Raw genomic sequence first — 25,215 nt, 5'->3', positions numbered from 1 at the left:
CAGTTGTTACCAAAACCAAAGTGGGCTCCCTCCTGGCGAGTTAGATCAGCGTCTCCACCAGAAGGAGTTGTCTCACAAAGTAAGGTATGTTTGCTGCAAATAGGAGACCATGAGGAATTATTTCCAGAGTCATGGCTCCCTGAACAAAGGGAAGCAGGGGCGTTTATTTCAGACGGGGAATGAATATTCAAATGGGAGAGGTGGGCATTCGCTTGCACAGGCTTAGTTGGAAAACGCACTTCCACAAACACTGCAGGATGCGGCAACAAGACCTAAGTTCCTCCTGGGGACATCTCAGCATTAACAATAAGGCAGAGGTCACAGGCGTGGCTGGCTTTCGTGGCAAGGGTTGGTCTGGTTCAGGGTGGTTGGTGATTACATCTCCTTAACATAACAAAAGGGAAAAAACAATTTGGAAAAACAGTTAAATGCCTCCAAACCCACCCTTGAGTTCCTTGGGGCAACCAGGCAGTGACACAATCTTTTATGGTTGTCTTGCCCACTCATCACTTGAAAGAATTCCAAAGCATTCAGCCTGTTTTTTCATAGAAAACAGCTGTCTTTCATTTCAAACTCATGTCTGATTAGTTTGTACTATACTTAGTTCAATTACCAAAATTAGACTGACAAACCCAGTTGACTGTTGGTCTTGGTAGAACCCAACAGTTAGCAACAGAAGTGTGCCAACACGGTCGAGATGGACCTCCTGGCTACCGGCATTTAGTGTGCTCTGAGCATCAGGTAGTATGTTTTGCAGCAGAAGCAGAGGACCCTGGCTAATCCAGCGATCCAGTTTATGACTGTTAACAGAGCTTCCTTTTCATTTGCTGTGTAGGTTTAGCCATTTTTAACAGGTTATAAATTTGTACACGCTCTTGATTGCAGGAAAACATCAAACAGCCCTCATCAGCTTAGAAAACTTTTAAACCTGGAAGGGACTCTAGAGATGATTGAGCTAATTTTAAACTTGAGGAAATAGCAGATATGTCATACGATGTGCCCCAGGACAACTGATCAGAGAATCCTGTGAATTAGATATTAGAATCATTGAGGCTCAGAAAGACCAAGTGACCTTCTGAAACCTTGCAGCTAATAAGTTGGACTGAGGACTTGGAACCCAATCCTCTCACCCGAAATCCTGTGCTCGTTCCACTGTACGTGGGCTCTAGGAGTTTGTGGCCTTCTTGGGAAGATAAGCACATAAAAGATAACTGAAATCCAATGTGATGTGTGCTGTGACAGACATCGGGAGAGAGCATGGGGAAGCACATGAGAGAGGCAACAACAAGTAGGACTTTCCAGAGAAAGCGACTTGGCTGTGAGTCCCAACAGGTGTTCACCAGGTGAGGAAGGTGAGGAAGAGCATTTCAAGCAAGAAGGAGCAACGTGAACAAAGGCAAGGGAGTGAATCAGGGTGGTGCGAACCTCTAGAAGTGGGAGAGTTGGGAGATGATGTTGGAGAAATCTGCAAGGTTTAGGGTGTGGAAAATCTTGTCTCCACGTTAAACGGCTCGGCAGGGGAGCTGCTGTAGGATTTCCAGCACTATGGGTAGATTTGCATCTTAGATACAACACTCTCATGGCTGAATAGAGGATGGAATTGGTTGAGGGGAGACTGGAGAGTCTCCTGTGTTAACTAAGTAGAGGGACAGTAGAAATGGAGAGAAAGGGTTGCATTTGAGATTTCAGAGGTAAATCTGAAACCGGCAAACAGCCATTGATGATTAAGCATCTAGGTACTGTTTTTTTCCTTTCTGCAATTACTGATTATAGCTTTTAGCTGTTTACCCCACCCATCGTTAACTGTGCTGCTTAGGCACTATGCTATCTGACTCGCACTAGCTTCCTATAGATAACACCTCCCTGGAGCCTGGGGCCCCATGGTAATGGGTGTGTGAGCTGTTTTTCAGGAATTAGAATTCCTTGTCCACTTCAGGACAGTTGAGACCACTAACCCATCAACTGGGCCCGTGGAGATGTCTGATAGGTGACCTTTTGACGTCAAGAGGCTAAAAACTCCACCCTCAGATCATGCCCATGCTGCCATTTTGTGAACATGGGTTCTGTGAAGAGGCATGGAGTCTGACTACACTTGCGCAGATCATCAATTACCTCACCCCTCCTCACCTCCAATCACCTCTCTACATTTAAGACCACCTTGCCCCACTATCCCATAAACATCCCTGAGTCCCTATTTTCGGGGAAGCAAATTTGAGGCTCATGCCCTCTCTTCCTCACATGGCTGCCTTGTGATTAAACTCTCTCTGCTGCAATCTCGTCATCTGGGTGTTTGGCTTTCTGGGTGGTGGGCAAAAATGAACCTGGTTCGGTAACAATCCCCAGGGGGCTCACTGCTTGATTGGGTATGGGAGATGAGGACAGGGGACAATCAAAGGCATTCGCCAGTTTATGGCTATATCATAGGCCAGTGCAACTGGGTGGATGATGCTGTTGCCATTCCAACATAGGAGGCACAGGTTGAGAGGTGAAATGGGAGCCGTGATGAGCTAATTTTGGGCATGTTGAGTTGGAGTCTCTTATCTGAGTGAAGACATTCAGCAGACAGTGGAATGTATGAGTCTGGTGCTTAGTGGCCAGAAGACCGAGCTGGAGAAACACATTTGGGAGTCCTTAGCACGCACTTGGTGGTTCAGCTCTGTAGAATGGTTGAAAGAGCCAAGAATATAAGACAAGAAGATGGCAGGAGATAGAACTTGGGAGAATGCCTGTATTTAAGGGGTGGGCAGAGGAAAGAGTTGTAGCAAAAGATGAAGAATGGCTCCCGAGGTAGGCTGAGAATCCATAAGATCATGGAAGCCAAGAAAGGAGAAGGCTATCAGATTGAGAACAGACCATTGCGTTTAGCAACGCAGAGGTTACAAAGAACCTTCAGTTTTGGTGGAGTCGTAGGCACTAAAGCCTGTGTAAGAGAGAACGATGAATTTGTTTCCTCTACCCAAGGGTGGGGTCTGCACAGGCCCAGCTCCTTGAATTGGCACAGAGTGAGCTTATGCAGTACTGGAGGCAGAGCACACTGCTTGCCGTCTGCAGCCGGGTCCCTCGGAGCAGAGTAGCCCATGGTCTCAGTGGAGAAAGGTGGAGGGAAGGCTCGCCCCACAACTACCATGGCCCCAAACACACACACGTAACCTCTTTTATTGTTTTCTTTAAGGCAGAAATTGAAGGCTCATGGAGACAACCAATTGCAAACTTTTACTTTGTTTGGGACAGTGTAGACAGCTTTCTTCATCCCTAATCTGTTTATAGATATACATTTATTGAAAGAATGAGCAAACAAGCTTAATTTCTCAAACTGAAGGACTTCTGACAGAGAAAATTTAGACATAGTATACTTAAACAAAAAGACACTTGCAACAAAGACCCTTTAGGTACTGTATACTCCTTCCTCCTCATGACACAGTGCAGCCTGTCTTCTGGATGGAGAATATAGGCTCTGATTGTCTCTTCTTAACCCGAGTACAGTGGGGAAGCTCATTGTTGGGTGGTGTCAACAGAGTCTGGACTCGTTCAGGGGAACTTCCTGAGTGTCTCTGCCAATACCTGAGATTTTCCTCGTTACCTGGTGACAACCACCTGAGTTGCAGCTGTGAGCCGTGGAGGAAATAAACACAGGGCTGGCACTGGAAAAATCTACCTATTGGTGACAGCAAATATGTGAAACAAGAGGAACAGATTTAAACTTCAATACAATAAAGATTAGAAAAGGGACCGGACTGGTGGCGCAGCAGTTAAGTGCACACGTTCCACTTCGGTGGCCTGGGGTTCGTCGGTTGGGATCCTGGGTGCGGACATGGCACCGCTTGGCAAGCCATGCTGTGGTACGTGTCCCACATATAAAGTAGAGGAAGATGGGCACGCATGTTAGTTCAGGGCCAGTCTTCCTCAGCAAAGAGATGGGGATTGGCAGCAGATGTTAGCTCAGGGCTAATCTTCCTAAAAAAAAAATTAGAAAAAATTGTACATCAGAAGATCCACATAATGACATTTCTGTCAACGACAGACCACATATATGACAGTGGTCCTATAAGATTAGTACCACATAGCCTAGTTGTATAGCAGGCTACACCAGCTAGGTTTGAGTATGTAAGTACACTCTATGATGTTTACACAATGACAAAATCACCTGACAACACATTTCCCAGACTGTCTTCCTGTTAAGTGATGCATGGCCAGACTTAAAAGGACGGTCTTTGGATAAAATGTCTTGCTTTCTCTTTCCAGAGGAAATAATGAATATACCACTTTATTTTTAACTTTAAGTACTGAAAAAAAGGAGGAAAACTTACCATTTAAAATCTGAGAAGAGATTTTCAAGGGAATAGTGGGACCTTTTCTCTATTCCCGCCCCCAGTTCATACTCCGTTGGAAATAAGGTGGGTGTGACTCAGTCCAGAATTACAAAATGCAAAAGGTCACTGAAGGTTCCTTCCTAGCAGTATTTTAATGGAAAATTTCCCAAGGCACCAATGCAACAGGGAGAATAGTATTCTTTTTTTCCCCTTCTAGAAGTTATGGTCCTTGGATTCTGGGGATCTGGATTTGAATCCCAGTTCTGCTATTTTCTGGGCTAACAGACATAACCTTTCTTTTTTTATGAGGAAGATCAGCCCTGAGCTAACATCTGCTGCCAATCCTCCTCTTTTTGCTGAGGAAGACTGGCCCTGAGCTAACATCCGTGCCCATCTTCCTCTACTTTATATGTGGGATGCCTACCACAGCACGGCTTGCCAAGCGGTGCCTTGTCGGCACCCAGGATCTGAACCTGCAAACCCTGGGCTGCCGAAGCGGAATGTGCAACCTTAACCGCTGTGCCACCGGGCCGGCCCCCTGACGTAACCTTTCTGAGTCTCAATTTTCTTGCCAGCCAAAAGGGGCTATAGGGTTATTCTGAAGATATAATGAGATGATGTAAGCCGAACAACCAGCAGAGCGAGTGCACAATTAAATGTTAGGTCCCTTCCCCATCCAGAAGGAAGACGTGAAGTGGAAGGAGGCTCAGTGACTTCTCTCTGATTTGAATGAACCCATCCTGGTCTTTGCTCTTTCTTGGGGTGGGAGGACCGGCCAGGCTGGAGAGTGCTGCCCAGCGGGTACCCACCTCGAGGGAGGATGGGTGGACTGGGCTTGGGCCCAGGGCAAGGATATCCTTTCCTGGCAGCTCCTCTGCTTGGTACCAGAAAGAATCAGATTGTGTCCAAGAAAGTCCTGAGGTCAAGGCTATAGGTACAGGCCCAGAATGGGTCACGAGGGCAAAGGGGCCTGAGGAACCAAGGTGTGTGGCCAAGAGAGAGTCTAGGGAGCGGGAGCCTGAAATAGTGTGTGTTGAGGACACCAGCAGTCAGTCTGTGTGACAATCTCAATCCTGAGGCAAGTCAGAGGCTCTTAAAGGGCCTCGGGCAGAACGGACAGTCTGTGGGATCTGGTTATTGGGGTCCAGAGGATCTCTGAGAATGAGTTCCTGCTCAGTTAGCACCTGAAACATTCTGGTTCTATTTTTCTTCGCTTTACCTTATAAAGCCAGTTAAGACCAGTGCGACATGGCCATCCTGGGTGCGGGTGGGGGTAATTCACAAGTGCATTCTGCTGAGCTAGACTGGGGCAACTGGGAACATCATAAGGAGTCATGAGTACAATTCAGAAAGAAGAAAAACTGCCACAGATTGCTAAGCAGAGACAAAAGCTGAAAGTCCTTATCAGATTTCCAGACGTAGCTGCGGTCAATGTGAGACCCAGCTATGACTCTGACGCAGAGCTACACTGCAACAGAAGCCCCAGCTGATACTCAGGACAATCTGGTGTGAGGGAAGAGGCAGCCTAAGGCAGCAGCCAAGGGCGCGGGCTTGGGGACGAGGCCCCCTGGGGATTGTTACTGGAGCAAGTTACGTAACGTCATTTAGTTTTCTCATCTGTAAAAGTCAACGAACATGCACTAAAAATTTTCTAGAAGGATGCACGTTTTAGAAGACTGCACAGATGGGGATTGAGATGGGAGACACTTCACTTTGTATCTTTATATATTTTCATTTTCGAACCATGTGGATGTGTGTACTATTAAACAGAATAAATGACCAAAAAAAAAAAAAAAGACAAGTGATGATAGCTTATTTGTTACAGGGTTACACAGGCCTGATACATGGTAATTACTCACATAAATTGCAGTTACTATTATAGTTAATACAGGGATGCTGGCTGCGTCATCTGTCAGTGTTATTTGCCCTTAAATACCCGGCAGTCTCTTTATCTCATATCCAGATGGATGCCCTACGTGTACTGGCCTTACATTGTGTTTATAATCAATGGGATAAATTCAGCCCCTTAAAAGCAGTCTTGTAAATGGGTAAAATGAATAAATGAGTACCACTTGCAAATTAGATTGTAAAATGTATTTTTTTTTTTTTACTTTTAACACATTTTAGAGAATTATATTAAATTATTGACAATGGCATCTGGCATTGTATAATGAACACCTATATACCCTTCACTTGTATTCGCCAATTGTTAATGTTTTTGCCATATTTGCATTCTTTCTCTCTCTCACACACACACGCACAGACGCATACATACGTACGTATCTTTTTTTCTGAACTATTTGGAAGTTAATTGCACATCTGACACTTTTATCTCTAAATCCGTCAGCATGTGTCTTCTGAGTACAGGACATTCTCCTGCATAACCACAGTACAATGACCAAACCCAGGAAATTCAACCATCACCTAAGATTATCTAATGTACAATCCATATTCAAATGTCCCCAAAGGTCCTAGTAAATGTTCTGTATAGCTGTTTACTTTTTGATCTAGAATCCTACGTAAGATCTTCCATTGCATTTGGTTGCTCCTTTCTAGAACATTTCTGTAGGCTTGTTTTGTTTTTCATGACACTGACATTTTTGAAGAGCATAGATCAGGTTCTGTCCTACCCTCCATGCCCAGTGTCCTTCAATTTGTGTCTGTCTGACTCTTTCCTTATAATTAGATTCAGATTAATTAGATCCTGGTTTTGGCAGGAAAACTACAATAGATAATGTTCCAATGCCGCCTTTTGTAAATGTTTTTTATCCTTCTCTTTTAAATATGTGAAGCCAGGAGTAATTTTTAAAAATTCTAATATTCTTACTCTCAAATATCCAGCAGGTCAATTATTGGTAAGTGACTCTTGTCATCACGTCATGATTGAGGCAGCGGGCTATTTGTACAGATCACTTGATTTAAGGGTGACCTACCTGGTATCTTCTCATTCGTTGGTCCATGGAATCCTACAGTGAGTTTCTGTTCTATGTCTTGAAAAGAAGCATGCTTCTGGTTATTCATGGTATATATATGACCTCTTGATAACTTTTGATCTTTGCAGCCTTCTGAGAGAAACAGCACATCCAGGGCAGGAGATGTTGGCCTCAAGGCATGAGCCAACAATATTCCGAGGGTTCTAGGAATGGCGCCTCACAGTGTGAGCACTAGGTGAAATTGACCTACCACAGCTCTCAGAGTTCTCGTGCAGTTCTGATACAGCTCTGCAATGTGCACAAACAAGGATAAGCTTCAGAGGGCTAAAATCATGGTCTTGGCACCTCAAACAGTCTCAGATAAATCAAAATGGGATTCCGGAAAAGGGAAAAAGGTCTTGAGACCCATGATTTCCATTTCTGCTGAGGAAAAGACTCGATGGAAGACACAAAATAATGATGAAATAGGAAATAGCCCAGAAAAAGAAGCATCAAAGAAAGATTATTCCTCTAAGATTTTATCCTTGGGTAAAATGGATGGTGTAGTAAAGCTTTCACAGCAAAGGATTTTGTCAGCTAAAAGCACGAGGGAAAAGGCCAAACCACTGTGATTTACCAGCATCCCCCTGTAAGGACCTCTTTGCACAAATGATCCCTGGGAATCCGTATCTGAACTCATCTCAGAAAGATGGCTTTTTCATAGCCTCGATTACAGTTCAGTTCCTCAGAAGTGTTTCTTTGCAGAGAAGATCTCAGTTTGAAGCAAAATTGTTGAAGACCTCAAACGATACTAATAAAGAATAAAAATGATCATGGGCTCTTTTGTGTCTGATTTTTTTCTGCTTGTCTTTATTTAGAACTCTTTGATGGGATATTTTCTTTTAAGACTCTTAGGAGTGATGGTAATCAATCTCTGAGGATTTGATTATTTTTAGCCCCTTAAAATATTTTAATAGATTTTAGCCAAAAAGAGCAATTTTTAAGTGATTCACATTTTTATCGTAAGTAGAAGAGCGTTGATCTCACAGGGTTCCAAAGCTGAAAATATACTGAAACAATGTTATTAAAGTTCTAATTGTGTTACTGTTATGTTGCTATAGTTTATCTCTTTTGAATTCATGAATTAATTTTCTATGTAAACAAAATTTACAGTTGCTCTTGCCAAACCTTTTTTATGAAACATAAACAAGAAAAGATATGAATTGGAATAAACTAAAACCATAAAGTAAGTTTAAAGTACCAGAGTCCATGGATTTGATATCGTATCTGTTGCAAACATTTTAATTGTCTCTCATGTTATCAGTGATTTGTAAGCTACTACCCCATTAACTGTTGAGGGTTACTTATTGTCTACCTTCTTTCTTGCCACCCCACTAAATCCTACCTACTATGTTAGAAAGCCAAATGGAATAACGGGCTCAGCTGTGTGACCTTGCAAAAGTTATCTTACCTCTCTTAGCCTCAGTTTTGTTGTTTATAAAATGGGAGAAATTATGGTGCCTACTTTTCAGGATTACTGAGAGCACTGCAAGAGTGAACGCAAACAGCAAACCTTCAATAAATAGTAGTTATTATTATCTGTCACGGTCTAACCACCTTTACCCATGAAGCATCTCCTCACCCCTCCAGCCCACAATTTAAGCATACACTAATGCTTTGGGTTGTCTTAAATCGTGCCCCACCTAGTTCACATATGGCACAATGGTCTCCCAGGCAGAGTGCCAACCTTGAGAGTTAGTCCCGGTCCTCCACCCAGCGCCCTGCTCAACGGTGACCAACAGGTTGGGGAGTCCCCGCAGTTTAGTGATTCTCAGCTGGGTTCTGGGTGGGTCGCATCTGTCTGTCCTGCAGGATCCGAGTCTGACTCACTCCACACAGAAATGTCTCATGGTGGTGGGGGTTCCTGTTTAGTATTCGGCTTTGGTGGAACCACAAGGCACAGAACAGGCGCAGCCTGACAGGTCCGAGAGAAGGCAGATGCACCGCGCCCGTGAGCGTGGGCAGGAGCAAGAGCTGGGTGGCGGTGTCCCGAGGCCTCCCCTGCGAGGCAGAAATCTCTGGGGGGGCACTGGCCTTCTAGGCTGAGCAGTGGTGTACCATTCGAACACATCAGCCCACGTATGGGGCCTCGGCTCCGCTGCCTCCTCACGGGCATCCCCAGAAGGATCCAAACTGGGGATCCGGGGACGTCCCAGACCCGCCCCAGAGATCCAGGGGAGATCCAGAGGTCACCTTCTGAAGCCGGGGCCAGAGGCGCCCTGTCAGTGCGGCCAGAGTCCTGGGGGACGGCCCCAGACCACGGGAGGAAGGTGCTGCGGACCTCGGCGGCCGGCGCCGGGGCCACGTCTAGTGGCCTAGGGCCGACAATGAGTCATCCTATTCCATGTGGCTTCGGCCTAACCCGGCTTCTGCCCCACCGCACGGCCACCTCCGCGCGCTGCAGGGCGGGGAAGCGACCGCAGCAGGCTCCGCGCTTGGCCGGCCCCGCCCAGGCCCCGCCCCGGCCCCGCCCAGGCCCCCGCCCCCAGCTGGGCCGGACTAGGCCCCGCCCCGCTCAGGCCACAGCCCCACTCAAGCCCCGCCCCATTCAGGCCCCGCCCCACTCAGGCCCCGCCTCGCGGCGGCCGAAGGGGCGGGCCGCGCCGCCACGTGTTCCGACGCAGCGGGCCGCCAGCCGGCGGGGCTGAGCGCGGGCAGACCTCTTGCCGGGTGGCCGCGCTCGCAGTGGGGCGGCGGCGAGCATGGCTACGGCGGCGGTGGCGGTGGCCCGTGGGGCCGGGGCGAGGGGGGCGGCGGCAACCCTGCGGGGCGGCTGCGGGACTGCGGCTCGGGGTCGGCCGCGCGCGGGCCCCTCCCGGCCCCTCTGCACTGCACCTGGGACCGTCCCGGACAGGAAGCGCTACCTGTGGGAGCGCTACCAGGAGGCGAAGAGGAGCACGGACGGTGAGTGCGGCGGCGCCCCCAGAGCCCCGGTACCTGGGGGGGGTCCTCCCCGCCGGGCTGCGGCGCCGGGTCCCCTCCCACGCGGTAACCCTCCAGCCCGTGCCGGTCCCCCCCAATGGTGACCCTCGGTCGCCCTCACCCCCAACCGCGGGCGACATCGCCTCTGCAGTGCGATTGCGGGAAACGCGGAAAAATGCGCCTCCAGAAACTTTGCAATGCTTGCCTTTCTCTTGGGAAAACTGCTTTATAAATTTTTGGGATTTTGTAGCCAGTAATCTGTATTGGAAGGGCCTTGGGCTCTCCCGGGGGGTCCACAGACATCTCTTGGGAGGCGGTCACCCTCACGCACCGTTAGGTATTGTTATTAACAAACAGTGATAATGCTAACAGCCGGAGTCCGGCAGGCGGCGGGTTACCCGGGAGCCGGGTTGCCGGGCAGGTGGCAGTGTCCAGAGGCTGATCTATTTTCTTTCTTTCTTTTTTTTTTTTTTAGGAGATAGGGTAAGATTTGCTGTGTTTGAAATAGGAGGGGGTCTAGGATGGGAGTTGTGGGCTGTCTGTTAACCTCAGTGAGGAGGGGGTCCAGGAGTGACTCCTTTATGGCCCGCTGAACATAAAATCTGCTTGGGTCGGTTGTTACTGGGGGAAACGGAGAGACCGAAAGAGAACCGAGTAAATACTAGTGCCAGGCACCTCGATGGTCTTCCTGCATTCTTCCCATACCTACCATGGGGGTGCCACATCCGCATCCTATAGATGGGAAAGGCGAGACTCAAGTTTAAGGATCCTTAGTTGGCCAAGGTCACACCTTGACCTCAGGTCTGTCTCGGCCCCTAACCCACTGTCCTGTTTGCTGCGCTCCTCTGCCTTCCCGTAACAGCTGACCGTTTGGGAATTCGTGTAAAGGGCCGGTGATAATCCATGGGCCCACATCTTTTAGGGAAGATTTAGAACCCCAATTTGTATACTGATTTTTTGGTCGGGGGAGAGGTTGAGGTGGCACATAGAGATGGGGAGAGCATATTTGGTGAGAGAGAACATTTTGTAGGATCACATTTTCCATCTTTTGGCCAGAAGTCACTTTAATGAAAGAAAACAAGAAGCTTATTTTCACCAATTGGAATAATTTTCTGAGGGAACTCCAAGTGGCTTGCAGTGCAGGCTTCTGTGAAATAGGGCTTCTTTTCTTGGTTTTCCTTTGCTCCGAGTTCATTTTGCATCAGTTTTTGAAGTGGTTGTGTGGTGTGTTGGAAAGAAGACTGCCTTTGGAGACATCCGAAATGGCAGGATCTTAAATGAAAGAAATATAGATTGTCTAACCCAGCTTTTGGGCAGGCAAGACTTTTTTAATTGAAATTTGAAATTGAGAGACTTGTATATTTACATGCAGTTGTTAAGAATGAACACAGGGAGATCCTTTACCTAGTTTCTCCCAGTGGTAACATTTTGCAAAACAATAGCACAGTATCACAGCCAGGGTGTTGACATTGCTGCAACCCACAGAGCGCATTCACGGCTCTCTCGTTGTACTTGTATGTGTGTGTGTGTTTTGTTCTGTACAGTTTTATCACATGTACGTTCATGTATCCAGCACCACAGTCAAGATACAGGACAGTTCAGCCCAAGGATCCCTCATTTTGTCTTTGAAACCACATCCACCTCCCTCCTGATGCCCCGTGAAACCCTGGGGCATTATCTGTTCTCCATTTCTACAATTTTGTCATTTCAAAAATGTTACATGGATGGAATCATACAGTATGTAATCTTTTGGAATTGGCTTTTTTCTCACTGAGCGTAATTCCCTGGAGAGTCATCTACGTTGTCGCGTGTATTGTGTCAGTAGCGCACTCCTTTTTGTTGCTGAGTAGCATTCCCTGGTATGGATGTGCCATGGTGAACCATTGTTTAACCACAGCGAGCTGTTTAACCACAGTTCACTCATTAAGGGACATCTGGGTTGCTTCCGGTTTTTGGCTGTTACAAGTAAGGCTGTGTACAGGTTTTTGGGTGAGCATATGTTGTCATTTCTCTCAATGCCATGCCATTGCTTGGTTGAAGGATAATGTCATATTTTATGAAAAACTGCTGGCAAAAATATTTGTCATTCTTATTTTATGGACAAGATTTGCCGCTTGCAGGCTGTGAGACCCTGGGGAGGTCGCGAAGCTTCAGTTTCCCCATCTGTAGAATAGGGATCCTGGTAGTACCAACATCTTAGGATCGTGGCCAGGAATGAGTGAGTCCATCCGTGGCAGGTGTTCAGAACAGTGCCTGGCAAATGAGACAGCTGAGGCGTTGGGTGCTGAAGATCAGCCTCAGCCAGAGTTTGGACTTTGGTGGGTGGTGATCCCAGCGGGATTTGGGAATATGACAGCTTGAGGGAGATTTTGAGGTTTATTAGCTCTGTGACCTTGGTGGCAAGTTACTTTCTTCCCTGACCTCAGTTTTCTCAGTTGTAGTACGGGGATAACATGTGAGGATTTTTAGGGTGGGTTTGGCGCCCAGCAGATGCTCAGTAGAGAGTAGCTATTGTTAGTGGTTATTAAATAACTCAGTCTTAGACACTTGCTTAGTAAGGGGTGGAGGTGGGTTAGTTAGCTCTAGGGTCTAGGTCTCCTTCAGTTTAGGGCGGCACCATAACTAGCTGGGTGGCCTTGAACAAGCCATCTGATCTCTTTGACTTCGGTTTCACTGTAGAATGAGGCCACTGGACTAAGTAACCTCTAAGATCTTTAGTGGTACAGGTCTGTGAATCAGGTTTCAGCATGCCCCATCCCATCTTCATGCCCCCAGCACATGCACATGTGGTTCCTGTCTCACCCCTGAGAACACAGGGGCTTTGATTTGACTTTTCCTTCTTTGCTCTGTCTGGGGCTGAGCCTCCCTCACCCCCGTTAGCTGAAGTCTGTACGATCTATACACCCGGCTTGCGTTAATTCCCCAATCATTTATTGAGTATGTAGCAGTGGGCTTAAAGGCTGTTAAGTCACAGACGGACACATCTGAGAGGGTGGGGCCCACAGTGGCTGAGCACCTGGCGGTGCCAAGCTTGAGACCTGTGTTGCATGGATGGGGAGACTGGTAAACAAATAAGTGACAGTCCAGCTTTGGGGAGATAAACAGCAGGCTCCATGGGCTTGGGCCCCGGAGCAGATAACTGCTCAGGGATGCGGGGGATGCGGGAAATGCTTCTGAGGCTGACGCTTTGGCTGTGTCTGTAGGAGAGACGTCAGAAGAAATGCTGATATTCATACAAAAACATGTAGTTTCTTTTTTTTTTTTCGGTTTACAAGAGGACAACAGAATTTTGTTTTCGTACTTCCTGATTGTTGCTTGCTGGCCATTTGATCTCTTGTCGTAATCCTAACAATCCTGTCAGGTGTCTTCCCTTTGGAGGGTCTCCCAGAACGAGGCCTGCTCAGGAAAGAGAGGATTTTTACTTTCTGTTTTACCCTTTCTTTTCCACCCTTCTTTTTTTTCCATTTTAATTTTTAAAAAGTTTTTTTAAATAAGGTTCTTTATATTGGTTTTAGATTTACAGAAAAATTGTGTGGTTTCTCTGAACCCTAAAAGCAGTTTCCCCTATTATTTGTCTCATGAGACTGTGGTACATTTGTCACAATTAATGAACCAATATTGATACATTGTCAGTGTGTATCAATATTAACTGAAGTCCGTACTTAATTCAGATTTCCTTAGTTTTTAACGTAGTGTCCTTTTCTGCTTCAGGATCCCATCCAGAATAGCACACTTCATTAATATTTATGCATCCTGTATCAAACTGAGCTCTAAGAAAAGGTTCTCTGTATTTTCAGGAAAAGAAATATTAGTTTATAACCTCTAGCAAAAATTTCCCATAGAACTGTGGTTCTCACCCAGATTTTTTTGGTCACAGTTTAGGGAGAGGGGCTGCTGCTGGCATCTAGTGGTGGAGGCCAGAGATGCTGCTAAACATCCTACAATGTGCAGAACAGTCCTCCCACCCTCCGAAGAATAGTCCGGCCCCAAATGGCATTAGTGCCAAGGTTGAGAAACCTTGTCCTAAAAGGGTGAATTCTAAGAAATCATCGTGCGATTATAATGTAAAGGGATGGATATATTTGTGTGTGGTCTGTTATTGCCTGTTATCCTGCATGTTGTGTGCATCTTCTTTGAACTTGATCCCTGACTTTCCCTGAACTCTCATCAGATCATTAGCCTGCTCTGTTAGGTACAGAATGGAAGTACCTGAGTCCTCTAAGGAGACTTGCTCCAGCCATGCCTTTGGCGAGCCTAGTGGATTTCCCCCTACTTTAGAAGTCAGCTCAGAGCCTGGTCTAGTTAGAACGTTTGGCTGGGGCTATGAAGTGTATTAAGTTGTAGAAAGAGCTGTGGGGATTGGTGTGAAGTGTTAGAAGCTTTTACAGGGTGTTGAAGGATTTATTCAAAGTTCTCAGTTGAGAGCATTTAATGTTCAATCAGAAATTCTGTATTTAGTAAGGATTGTGCACAGCGCAATGAGGTAAGCTTAGTGTGTGTGTAATCAGCATAAAATGCACACCCCTCCCTCAGGGAACTGCACTGGGTTAAGAAGATGCCTGTGAGATAATTTTTTATATTAGGCCAGTGTTTCTCAGACTGTGTTGCACCATCTTCTGAGAGATGTTAAAGAAATGTGGAAAGCATGTGTTACAGAAGCTTCTTTACACGTGGGCTTATCAGAGCCTTTAAAATGCATGACTCTCCAAGAAGGAGGATGTGGATATAGCACTTCCCAAGTCAGTTTGACCATGGAGCCCCTTTTTTGAGATAATAGATCAAAATAGAGGCTCTCCAGAATATACTTTGGGAAGTTGTAGTAATTTGGGTAGCAAGAATGTATATTAATAAGACCCAAAGATGCTTGATTGTACAACCCTATACTTTTTCTCTGCTACAGGGATATAGAATAATGGAGCCAGGGACCCTTCGTAAATCTGGAGAAAGCTGTGTATTCTGTCTTTACAAAGATAGACAGATGTGCACAGTTACAAATGACACAAGCACACGCGCAAACTATTATGTACGTCACTTCAGGGGTTTCCAGAGCATCTTGGTCTCATCTGGTGAAGCTAGTGCTCCTAAAGCCCTCTCTCACCCTTCAAGAGAGTGGGAAGGACTGACGTATGATGGGATGCTTATGGAGGCAGACTCAGCATGGGGACTGTTTTCTGGATTAAAATTTGCGTATGAGATCAAGAAGTCTGCCCAGAATGACGGCAAGTTTTTGGCCTGACTTTTACTTCTGAGTGTTGAGTGTTTCTGTAACTCGTGGCGGTGACGAGGTGATCACCAGCAAAGAGGGAGGGGCTGAAATCTAGAATTCATCGTCCTCTTTCACTGGGGCATCCTGGGTAGCATAATTAGGAAGCAGAAAGAGATAAAATGTAAAAAGGAGATTAAGTGATAATTTTGTTGCCAGCCTTTGAAGGTAAGTAGAATTAACATTTTTTTTTAGTCGTTTCAAACTTGGTGGCACATCTGAATCACCTGGGGAGCTCGTTCGCAGATGGAGAGTCCCAGGCCCTCCCCCGGAGATTCTGCTTCATCAGGCGTGGAGCTAGGGCCCAGGGTTCTGTATTTTCACGAGCTGGGTTTGGAAACCAGTCTTCTCCTGAGCTCTTGAAGATGTGGAAACAGATATCCTCTCTGTTTCAGAGTTCTTCTTTTGGATTTTGGCTTCTGGCAAGCTGGTAGACTAGATGGGTAGTCCACAGACCTTTTTGTATGGGATAACTCACATGCTGAGAAATATACAAAGACCTTTCTTTTGACTGCGTAGCTGAGCTCTGAGAAACTGAAGTGAAAGCACAGGGACTAAAAATGAAGAGTGGCGAGCCGCTCTGAAGGTGTCACCGTCCCGGGAGCGTGGTAGGGCTTCATTGGCTGTGCCTGCTGGGAGCGAACACACTCACTGCCTTGGGGGCACACGTGCACACTGTCTGACACTCTCCCCTGAATCTGGGCCCCACACACGGCTGCCTTCCATGCAGGGAGACAAGAAGGGAAGTTGGCTCTCTTGGCCTGTACTCCAGATGTTGTTCTATGTGGGTGGGGAGGTTGTGGGAGTCTCCCTCTGACGCTGTAATTACAGGCTAGTGCTCACATGGGATTGGGTTTGAATTTACTCTGCTTGTAATCTCAAGCTGAGAAATTAACGAAGAGTGATTAATTAACTAAATGATCCCAGCATGATAGTGTTCTGGGATTCCTGATAGAAGCAACTGCAAACTCGTCATGGGTGAATAGCCCTTCAAATCAGGCCCAAATGGAGAATGGAGAGATTGGTAGACAGGTGAGTTAATCTAAACAAATATTGGCAGTACAGAAATCAGTGCAAAAGAGAGTGGGAGAAACAGAGAAAAGCAGGAACTATCATAAAATGTGATGGTGGAAATAATTCCAACTATCTCAGTAGTCATGATAAACTCAGGTTAGAAAGACAGATTGTCAGATGAGATATCAGAAACAAAACCTACCTGGCTGCTGTTTATAAGAGACACACTGCAAAACAAAGATGTAGAAAGGTTGAAATTAAGAGTGGGCAAAGATGATCTTGGGCAAATGCTAACCAAGGAAAATCAGCAAGTGTTAATATCAGATGAACACTGAAATGGCGTTGAAAGGAGATAATGTTTACTGAATGAAGAGTGGCAGAGTACTGGCCACGGGCCAGATCTTGCCTGCTGTCTCTTTCCATATATATATATATATATATATTTTATGTATTTTGCCTCCATTTGTGCTGCGATGTCAGAGTTGAGTAGATGCAATAGAGACTGGAAGGCCTGCACAGCCCAAAATACTCACTAACTGGCCCTTTGTAGAAAATGTATGTTGGCTCCTAAACTAGAGCTATGCGTATATGTCAACGTGGATGCCTCTCACAAAAATAATAGTGAGTAAAAAAGGCAATTTGCAGATGTATACCAATTATAAAAAGATTTGAAAACATAAAAGGATAGGTTGCTTGTAGGGATCCACATGTATGGTAAAAGTCTGGAGAAATCCAGGAGGATGATAAAGACCAAAATGAAGGCAGCGGTTCCCTCTGCAGGAGGAGGTCGAAGGGGAGGGCTTCAGCGGTTTCTTTCCTAAGCTGACTGGTGGGGATGTGAGTTCCTTTGAACGGTGTTTATACCTTGCTTTGTGTTTTAAAAATAGCATGATGTATTTAAAAGTCTTCTTTTGTTTAGGCATATGATATTGATGATCCTGTGGCCACAGGAAAAAGTAGCAGAAGGGCTTATGGGAGAAACATACCACATAATAATTTTCACATTTTCAGGTAGGAAAGAAATTCCTAAGATGGGAGAGAGCTAGAGGGCCCTGGAGAGGTCCTCGAGTCCAGTCCTCCGCTGGAAGAAGGAATCCCTTTTTCCATAGCCCTTGTTAGTGGCCGTCTGGCACCTGCTTTACTTTGCCATAGGATCACAAGGCTGCAGTTTTATTTTGGATGGCCTGTCTCAGAAAATAGTTCTAATTCCCCTCCCATATGGTGGCTGCTTAAATATGAAGATGGCGATCATACATCATCACTGTCCCTCCCCTCGGACTTCACTATTTTGAAATCTTGCTTTTGCGTTCACTCTGGTTTGTCAATATCCCTTTTCTCCATATTTGGTCCTGACCACGGGAAGTCACATGTTGTCTGATTGGTTCAAAGTGCAGGGAAGCAATCAGCTCTTCTGTGGTGCGCATCGTACTTCTGTTAGAACAATGTCCAATGTGGGTTAATTCACGTGAAGTTTCCCATCAGCCAGATCCAGACTGTGTCAGTCCTATATTGACAAGATCTATTTTAGAGGAAGGAAAAAAGGAACAAAAAGCTTTTAAAAAATTTCTTTATAATTTCCCACTTGTTAAAAGAATGCACTTAGCCAGTTGGAGAAGAGCCCTGTCTCCCTCTACTGCTTGTTTATATGCCTGTCACACATTAGGAAGTGCTTCAGAGAGAAAGATCAGTTTTATTTTTACTTTTTAAAAAAGTTCAGTCCTGCACATTATGTAGTTGAGATGTTGCAGAGAGAAAGAGAGGTGAGCTGGTTGATCAGGCTGGTTTTTTTTTTTTTTTTCCTTTGGTGAGGAAGATTGGCCCTGAGCTAACATCTGTTGCCAATCTTCCTCTTTTTGTTTGAGGAAGATTGTTGCTGAGTTAACACCTGTGCCAATCTTCCTCTGTTCTGTATGTGGGACGCTGCCACAGCGTGACTTGATGAGTTGTGTGTAGGTCCATGCCTGGGAACCCCATCTGAACCCCAGAACCCTGGACCACTGAAGTAGAGTATGTGAACTTAGCCACTATGCCACCGGGCTGGCTCCCAGGCTGGGCTTTATAGGAAATTTTTGTGCTTTAATGGGTTGGTCCTTACCTTTGAAAAACTCATCTTTTTCAGTTTACTAGGGTTTTGAGGAGCTGTTTTGTATTAAATGAATTTATAAGATATTAGTATATAAACTTGAATAAAATTTTAGTTTGTGTTTAGAAATATAACTCTCCAAGTAGATTGGAATATTTCTTTTGCTCTCTTGAGCAGGAAAATCTACTTCAGAAACACAATTAATATCAATATCAGAACGTTGTTTGAGTTTCCATTTAATTTACCAGATATTTTTTGTGTATCATCCATGTGCTGGTTACGTTAGTTATAATAGCGAGCAGGGCAGGCATGGCTAGGGTAGTTTTCAAACGTTTTGCTCTCAGGACTCCTTGACACACTTAAAATTACTGAAGATCCCCAAGTTTTTGTTTGTATAGCTTATACTGATAGTGACTGTATTAGAAACCAAAACTGAGAGATTTTTTTTTTTTTTTTTTAAAGATTTTTATTTTTTCCTTTTTCTCCCCAAAGCCCCCCGGTACATAGTTGTGTATTCTTCGTTGTGGGTTCTTCTAGTTGTGGCATGTGGGACGCTGCCTCAGCGTGGTCCGACGAGCAGTGCCATGTCTGCGTCCAGGATTCGAACTAACGAAACACTGGGCCGCCTGCAGCGGAGCGCGCGAACTCAACCACTCGGCCACGGGGCCAGCCCCCAAAACTGAGAGATTTTTAAAATATGCATTTATTAATTTAAAGTAACAAGAAATCTGTTACCTGGTAACATTAATGACATACTTTTTTTTTTTAAAGATTTTATTTTTTTCCTTTTTCTCCCTAAAGCCCCCCAGTACATAGTTGTATATTCTTCGTTGTGGGTCCTTCTAGTTGTGGCATGTGGGACGCTGCCTCAGCGTGGTTTGATGAGCAGTGCCGTGTCCGCGCCCAGGATTCGAACCAACGAAACACTGGGCCGCCTGCAGCGGAGCGCGCCAACTTAGCCACTCAGCCACGGGGCCAGCCCCAATGACATACTTTTTATGAAAAGTGACTATTTTGTAAAATAAAAGAACTTTAGAAGAATGACATGGTTTCACCTTTTTGCAAATTTCTGTAATGTGGGGATTAATAGAAGACAGCTGGACCCTCAGATCGGCCTCTGCCTTCAGTCTGTTGCAGCATCAGACACCATGCTGGAAAGCTCCACTGTACGTTGCTGAGCGAACGAGTGAAAAAGGCAGATCGTCTCTGTACTAAATTCTTATGGCTCCTGTAACAAATGGCCACAAATTTAGTGACTTAAAACAACATAAATTTACCGTCTTGTACTTCTGGAGGTCAGCAGTGTGAACTGGGATTCACTGGGCTAAAATCAAGGTGTTGGCAGGACCGCGTTCGTTTGGGGGGCTCTGGGAGAGAGGGTTTCCTTGCCCTTTCCAGTTCCTCGAGGCTGCCTGCATTCTGTGGTCTAGGGCCCCTTCCATTCTCAAAGCCAGCAGTGGCCGGTCGGCCTTTCTCACGTGGCATGCCTCTGACGCTGAGTCTTCTGCCTGCCTTTTCCACACTTAAGGACCCTTCTAGTCACATTGGGCCCACCTGGATAATCCAGGATACTTTACTTTAAAGACAACTGATAAGTAGCCCCAATTGCATCCGCAACCTTAATTCCCCCTTGTCCTGTAGGGCAACATAGTCACAGCCGCCAGGGACTAGGATGTGGGCGTTATTCTGCCGACGAAATTTTAGTATTATTATAAAAATAGTTTTGACCTCAAAGATCCCCTGAAGGGGGGAGTGCGGTGTGGAGGGAGGGTTTCCCAGCTCATGCCGATCTAGGAAAAATATTAGTTGAGTGGATAAGTAGAGAAACGAAGAAGGGACTGGCGTTTATGAAGCACCTACTATGTGCCAAGTACTCTGCCAGGCAGTTGACCTACATTGTGTTGTTTGACAGCTGTGCAACTGTGGACCACTTCCTTCTCAGCCTCATTTTCTCATCTGCACGTTAGGAATAGCAGTATTGACCTCTCAGAGTTCTTGTGATGTTAACTGAGGTAGCCAATGAGAAGCGTCCAGTGCACTGCGCATGGAAGGCACTGACGTTTGTTCCCTTCCTGCTTGCTCTGTACTTCGGTGAAGTCTTGAGAGTTTGCTGAGTATTTGGTCTTTTGACAGGATTAGATTTTCTTTTTCTAAGATGTTTTTCCCTTGAAACAAATGTGCTTTTCTTTTGAGCACGTACGTTTGTTTTTTATTAAATGACTTATCTGAAGATTAGGTTGTCATTAAACTCTTGCTATACATGCAGTTGGCCCTCGGTGTCCATGAGTTCTGCTTCCGTGGGTTCAACCAACTGCGGATTGAAAGGCCTGCGGTGGATGGTTGTGTCTATACTGAACACGTACAGACCTTTTTCTTGTCATTATTCCCTAAACAGTACAGTAGGTTTAACAGCTATTTACGTAGCATTTACATTGTGTAAGGCCTTATAAGTAATCTAGAGATGATTTAAAGTATATGAGAGGATGTGTGGAGGTTGTATGCAAATACTGTGCATGTTATGTAAGGGACTTGAGCATCCGTGGATTTTGGTGTCCTCAGGGGTCCTGGAACCAAGCTCCCTCGGATACTGAGGGATGACTGTAATTTTATGTCAAATTGCGTGTAGTTCAGATTTCAGTTGCATGTAGTTTTGTGTTTGGAACTTCAGGAAGCATGCTGAATTTCTGTGGATCAGTCAGAATTACAGATATTCCTTACAAGGTAATGAGAGTTGTAATTTTAAGTTTTGGTGGGAGTAGTGTAAATGTCATATGCATTATTAATTATTCAGATGAGTAATTCCATTTGTCGTGGATTGATTTTCCCTGGAGGTGATGCAAAATATCTAAACTAATGGACAAATGAAACCTTCTTTTTCGATTAATAGATGCAATAAAAATGACTTTGGAGTTGCCGCCCCTCTGGGGGCACTCCCAGCCTGTGTTAAGTTCCTCTCATGTCCGCCTGTCAGCGTGCCGTCTCTCGGCCTCCCTCACTGCCTGTGCTGTTGCTCACGACAGAGTTGGTGCTTTGCTATTTTATTTATGTGTAATCCCTCTGCACAGTGCCCTGTATGGTGTCTAGCACATAGTAGGTGTGTGGTAAGTGCTTATTGAAAAAATTCCTGCCAGTTTAGTAAGTGGAAAACCAGTTCACCAAAATACTACGTGCTGGATGATCCCATTTATATAAAATTCTAGAAAATGCAAATGAATCTGACAAAAAGAAGAATAGTAGTTGCCTGGGGATGGGCAGGAGTGGAGGGAGGGGAAGGGAAAAGATTCAGAGGGGTGCAGGAAATGTTTGGGGCTGTTCCATGTGCTCATTGTCTCTATTAGGACGATAGCTTCACAGGTGTATCCATGTTTCAAACCTCATTGAACTGTATCCTTTGTGTGTAACTTATCCATCATTTGTACCTCAATAAAGCTATGAAATGGAAACAAAGAACTAAGGGGAGGAATCTGGTTTGGCCTGGCTTGAGTCGGGTGCCTACCCCGGGGGTGGGACTCCAGGAGTGGTCCAGCTCGAGGCAGGTGTCCCACGCTGGACCAACATCGACGGCTGGAGGGGCGGGGCAGGGTCCCAGAGAACCCAGGACTTGTGTGTTTAGAGGTGGGGGAGGGTCACGTCTTATCTAACGGTTGGGGTGTGCTGGGTGAGGAACCCCACTGATGTTCCCCTTCATTGTGAACAGGATTCCTTGCATGCTTGTTTTGTCTGTTGTGAATGGAGACGGTGGCGGGGGATGTAGATATTGCTTCACCTTAGAAAGAAAAAGTCCCCTATGCTTTTTTTTATATATTTTTGATCTATATGTACACTTTAAAAAGAAATTTTGAAACCTAGTTGTTTTCAATCTACATGTGAACTTTTCAAAGAGAATTTGAAGCTATGATAAATATGAGATAGTTCATAAAATATTTTGAATATTTATGAATATTCATGAAGTATGTGACTATTATGAAATACAGCAGAAGTTGAGAGTTGGTCAAATTAGGGAAAAACAAATGTTTTAAATCTGCTCTAACTTTTGTTGATGTAGGAACACTGAAATATATTACAAAAAAATAAATGGGACCTTGAGCTGGTATCTTGCCTCATCTTCATTTTCCTCTTCTGTAAAGTGGGCATAGTAACATGTTAAGTGAGGTCTGTGTACGTTGCTTCGCATGGTGCCTGGCACACAGCAAAGGCACATGGTCGTTAGCCACTAGGATAACTTGTTGGTCCATTGAGTGCTGGGAGATGCACAGAAAGCTTGGTGGTGGTATATGGGGGAAAATGCAGGCTTTCCCTCTCTTTTCTTGTAAGCTCTAAAATTGTCTAGAAAAAAAAGTTGTTTCTTTCTCCCTTTTTTCCTCCCCTTCCTTTTTCTTCTTCAGGGATTTCAGCTCTGTATATTCTTTTTTTTCAGAAGAACAGCTTGAAGTCTAGGACATATACCAAAAAGGAAAATCCTAATTAATTAAAGAAAAATGTCATCTTAATGTCTCTGGGTTTATGGTTTGCATTACCAGAAAATTAAACTTTAATGGTTTTCGAGTGCATTTCAGCTTTTTCAACTGATCATATTCTTGTTACACTATTTGGTTCCTAAGTTCAAATATCTGGCATGTATGTCTGGGCCTCCAAGTGGAGCACATTTTCTCCAGCTTTATTAGTGTCTGTAAGGATCTCTTTCTATATAAATCTTTATCCACATCTCTGAATGTTCCTTAACATAGATTCCTAGAGGGAGAATTACTGGGTCAAAGGGGATGAATATTTTTAAAACGATCTTGGTACTTATTGCCAACCTGCTTTCCAGAAAGCTCCAACTGATTTATAGTCTTAAGCAGCAAGGGGTGAGGCTGCCCCATTCCTAGTGCCAGCCCTGTGTTCTGTCACTAAAAACAGAACAAGAGTAGACCCCCGGAAACAACACATACAAATAACCACAATAGCCACAAAAATGCCACTGCACGCTGATAGGAGGAAAATGGCGCCTGCCTTTTATTCCTTCGGCAAGGAACACGTGCTTATTAGGGGAAGAAAAGTAAATGAACTAGAGTAAAACCATTGGTAGTTCCACGTTTCAGAGAGAGCTGCTGTCTAATTGTTTTAATTTGCTTTTTTAATAATTAGAATAGTGGAACATTTCCATTTATTAGCCATTTAATTTCCTCTCTTGTGAGATATATCTTTTTATTTATTGGATTTTTTATATTAAGGATATTAGCCCTTTCTTGTTTATCTTTTAATTTTCTGTCTAATATAACCTTCCCCCCAGATTATTATTGTTTTTGATATTTTTAGATACACAGATGTTTAAAAACTACGTTGTAGATCTGTTGATATTTTCCTTTTGTGATTTATTGTATTGCTTTTACATTGAGAAAGTTGCATTCTATGCAGAGGTGAAATAATCAGTAATCTATATATTTTTCCTACTTTAAAAATTTTTTTTAAGTAAATTTAACTCTTTGATACACATAGTGTTGGTTTTGCAGCATAGCGTGAAGGAAAATCTTACTTGACATTCTTTTTGTAAAGCTAACCAGTGTGTATTTAGTCAGACAGAGAGACCGAATATTCTAGGCGAATTTGACTGAAGTCACTACTCTCCCAGTATATTCTGGAGAACACAGAGTGGTAGATTACCCGTCTTGCTGAAACTAGGGCACATGAAGGAGAATTCAAGATTGGAAAGGAGGATTAAAGTCTAAATGGGGACTGCCTTTGATGCCAGGTTAAACAGTTAAAATTTGTAGGCAGTAAGAATTTAAGAAGTTTGAGTGGCTGAATATCCTTGAAATGAACTTTTCGTTAGGACTCCTTTAGCTGCAAGCAGTGAAAAACCCAACTTGAACTGATTTAATTTAAGCAAAAAAATGTTTAAAGAAGACATTTTATGGGCTTGTGTAATTGAAAAATCCAGAGGTAGTACTGGCTTCAAGTGTGGCTTGATCCAAGTTTAGATGATGTCACTGGGTGGCTTTTCCTCTCTCTCTTGACCTTGCCTTTTTCCTTATTGGCCTCTTTTTCAGGTTCCTAGAGATGGCCTCTGGCGTTTCCAGATTCATGTCCTCTTAGGTCCAAGTTACGAAGAAAAGAATGCCTCTTTCTTGAAATTTGCTTACAAATCCAGAAATTTCCTTGGTTGGACTTGTTGGTTCACTTTGGCTGCAGGGGGAGTGTGATGATGATTAGCTAGAGGGGGTCCTGTGTCTGCCCCAAATTAATCAGTGTTGGTGAGGGAATCCAGGTGCTCTGTTTGGCCTGGGTCATGTGCTCTCTTTCTGGAGTCAGGAGTGGAACATACAGTCTGAATGTTGGGGAGGGGTGGTTTCCCAAAGAAATTCAGCATACTGGAGAGATAGGAGATGTATCAGTCAGGTTAGGCCAGGTTATGCTGCAGTGACAAGCAACACCAAAATCTCAGCAGCTTACTGCAGACAGCTATCACCAAAGTTTATTGTTTGCTCATGCAAAGCCTACTGTGGCTGCAGGTGGCTCTCCAGGGCAGTTGCCTCCACTTGGTGGCTTAGCTTCTAGGCTCCTCTATCTTGTGGTCTCTCCATAGCAAATACTTCCATGGTAGATGCAGTGGGGGAAGGGAGTGCGCCCTGTTCTGGAAGTGAGGCATGTCACTTCTGCCCACAGTCTGTT

At 44.8% G+C, this 25,215-nt stretch overlaps 1 protein-coding gene and 1 long non-coding RNA gene across 3 annotated transcripts in view; both read left to right on the top strand.

Moving 5' to 3' along the window:
• The window catches only part of LOC123276404 (uncharacterized), a 67,347-nt gene extending 60,068 nt beyond the window's left edge, over positions 1–7,279 (top strand). Inside the window, exon 7 of the long non-coding RNA XR_011502669.1 lies at positions 7,152–7,279. This is a non-coding gene — a long non-coding RNA (uncharacterized lncRNA). The remainder of the gene's footprint in view (positions 1–7,151) is intronic.
• A 2,591-nt stretch (positions 7,280–9,870) lies between these two features.
• The window catches only part of NT5DC3 (5'-nucleotidase domain containing 3), an 80,986-nt gene continuing 65,641 nt past the window's right edge, over positions 9,871–25,215 (top strand). Inside the window, exon 1 of one of the 2 annotated variants that reach the window (XM_070507168.1) lies at positions 9,871–10,186. In XM_070507168.1, coding sequence (XP_070363269.1) covers positions 9,985–10,186 — 202 coding nt within the window. In that variant the 5' untranslated portion in view covers positions 9,871–9,984. The remainder of the gene's footprint in view (positions 10,187–25,215) is intronic. The other variant, XM_044745986.2, reaches the window with a different exon arrangement.

The sequence above is a fragment of the Equus asinus genome, chromosome 4, assembly GCF_041296235.1.
Source record: "Equus asinus isolate D_3611 breed Donkey chromosome 4, EquAss-T2T_v2, whole genome shotgun sequence".
Lineage (NCBI taxonomy): Eukaryota > Metazoa > Chordata > Mammalia > Perissodactyla > Equidae > Equus > Equus asinus.
This window is presented reverse-complemented; position numbering and strand designations above follow the sequence as displayed.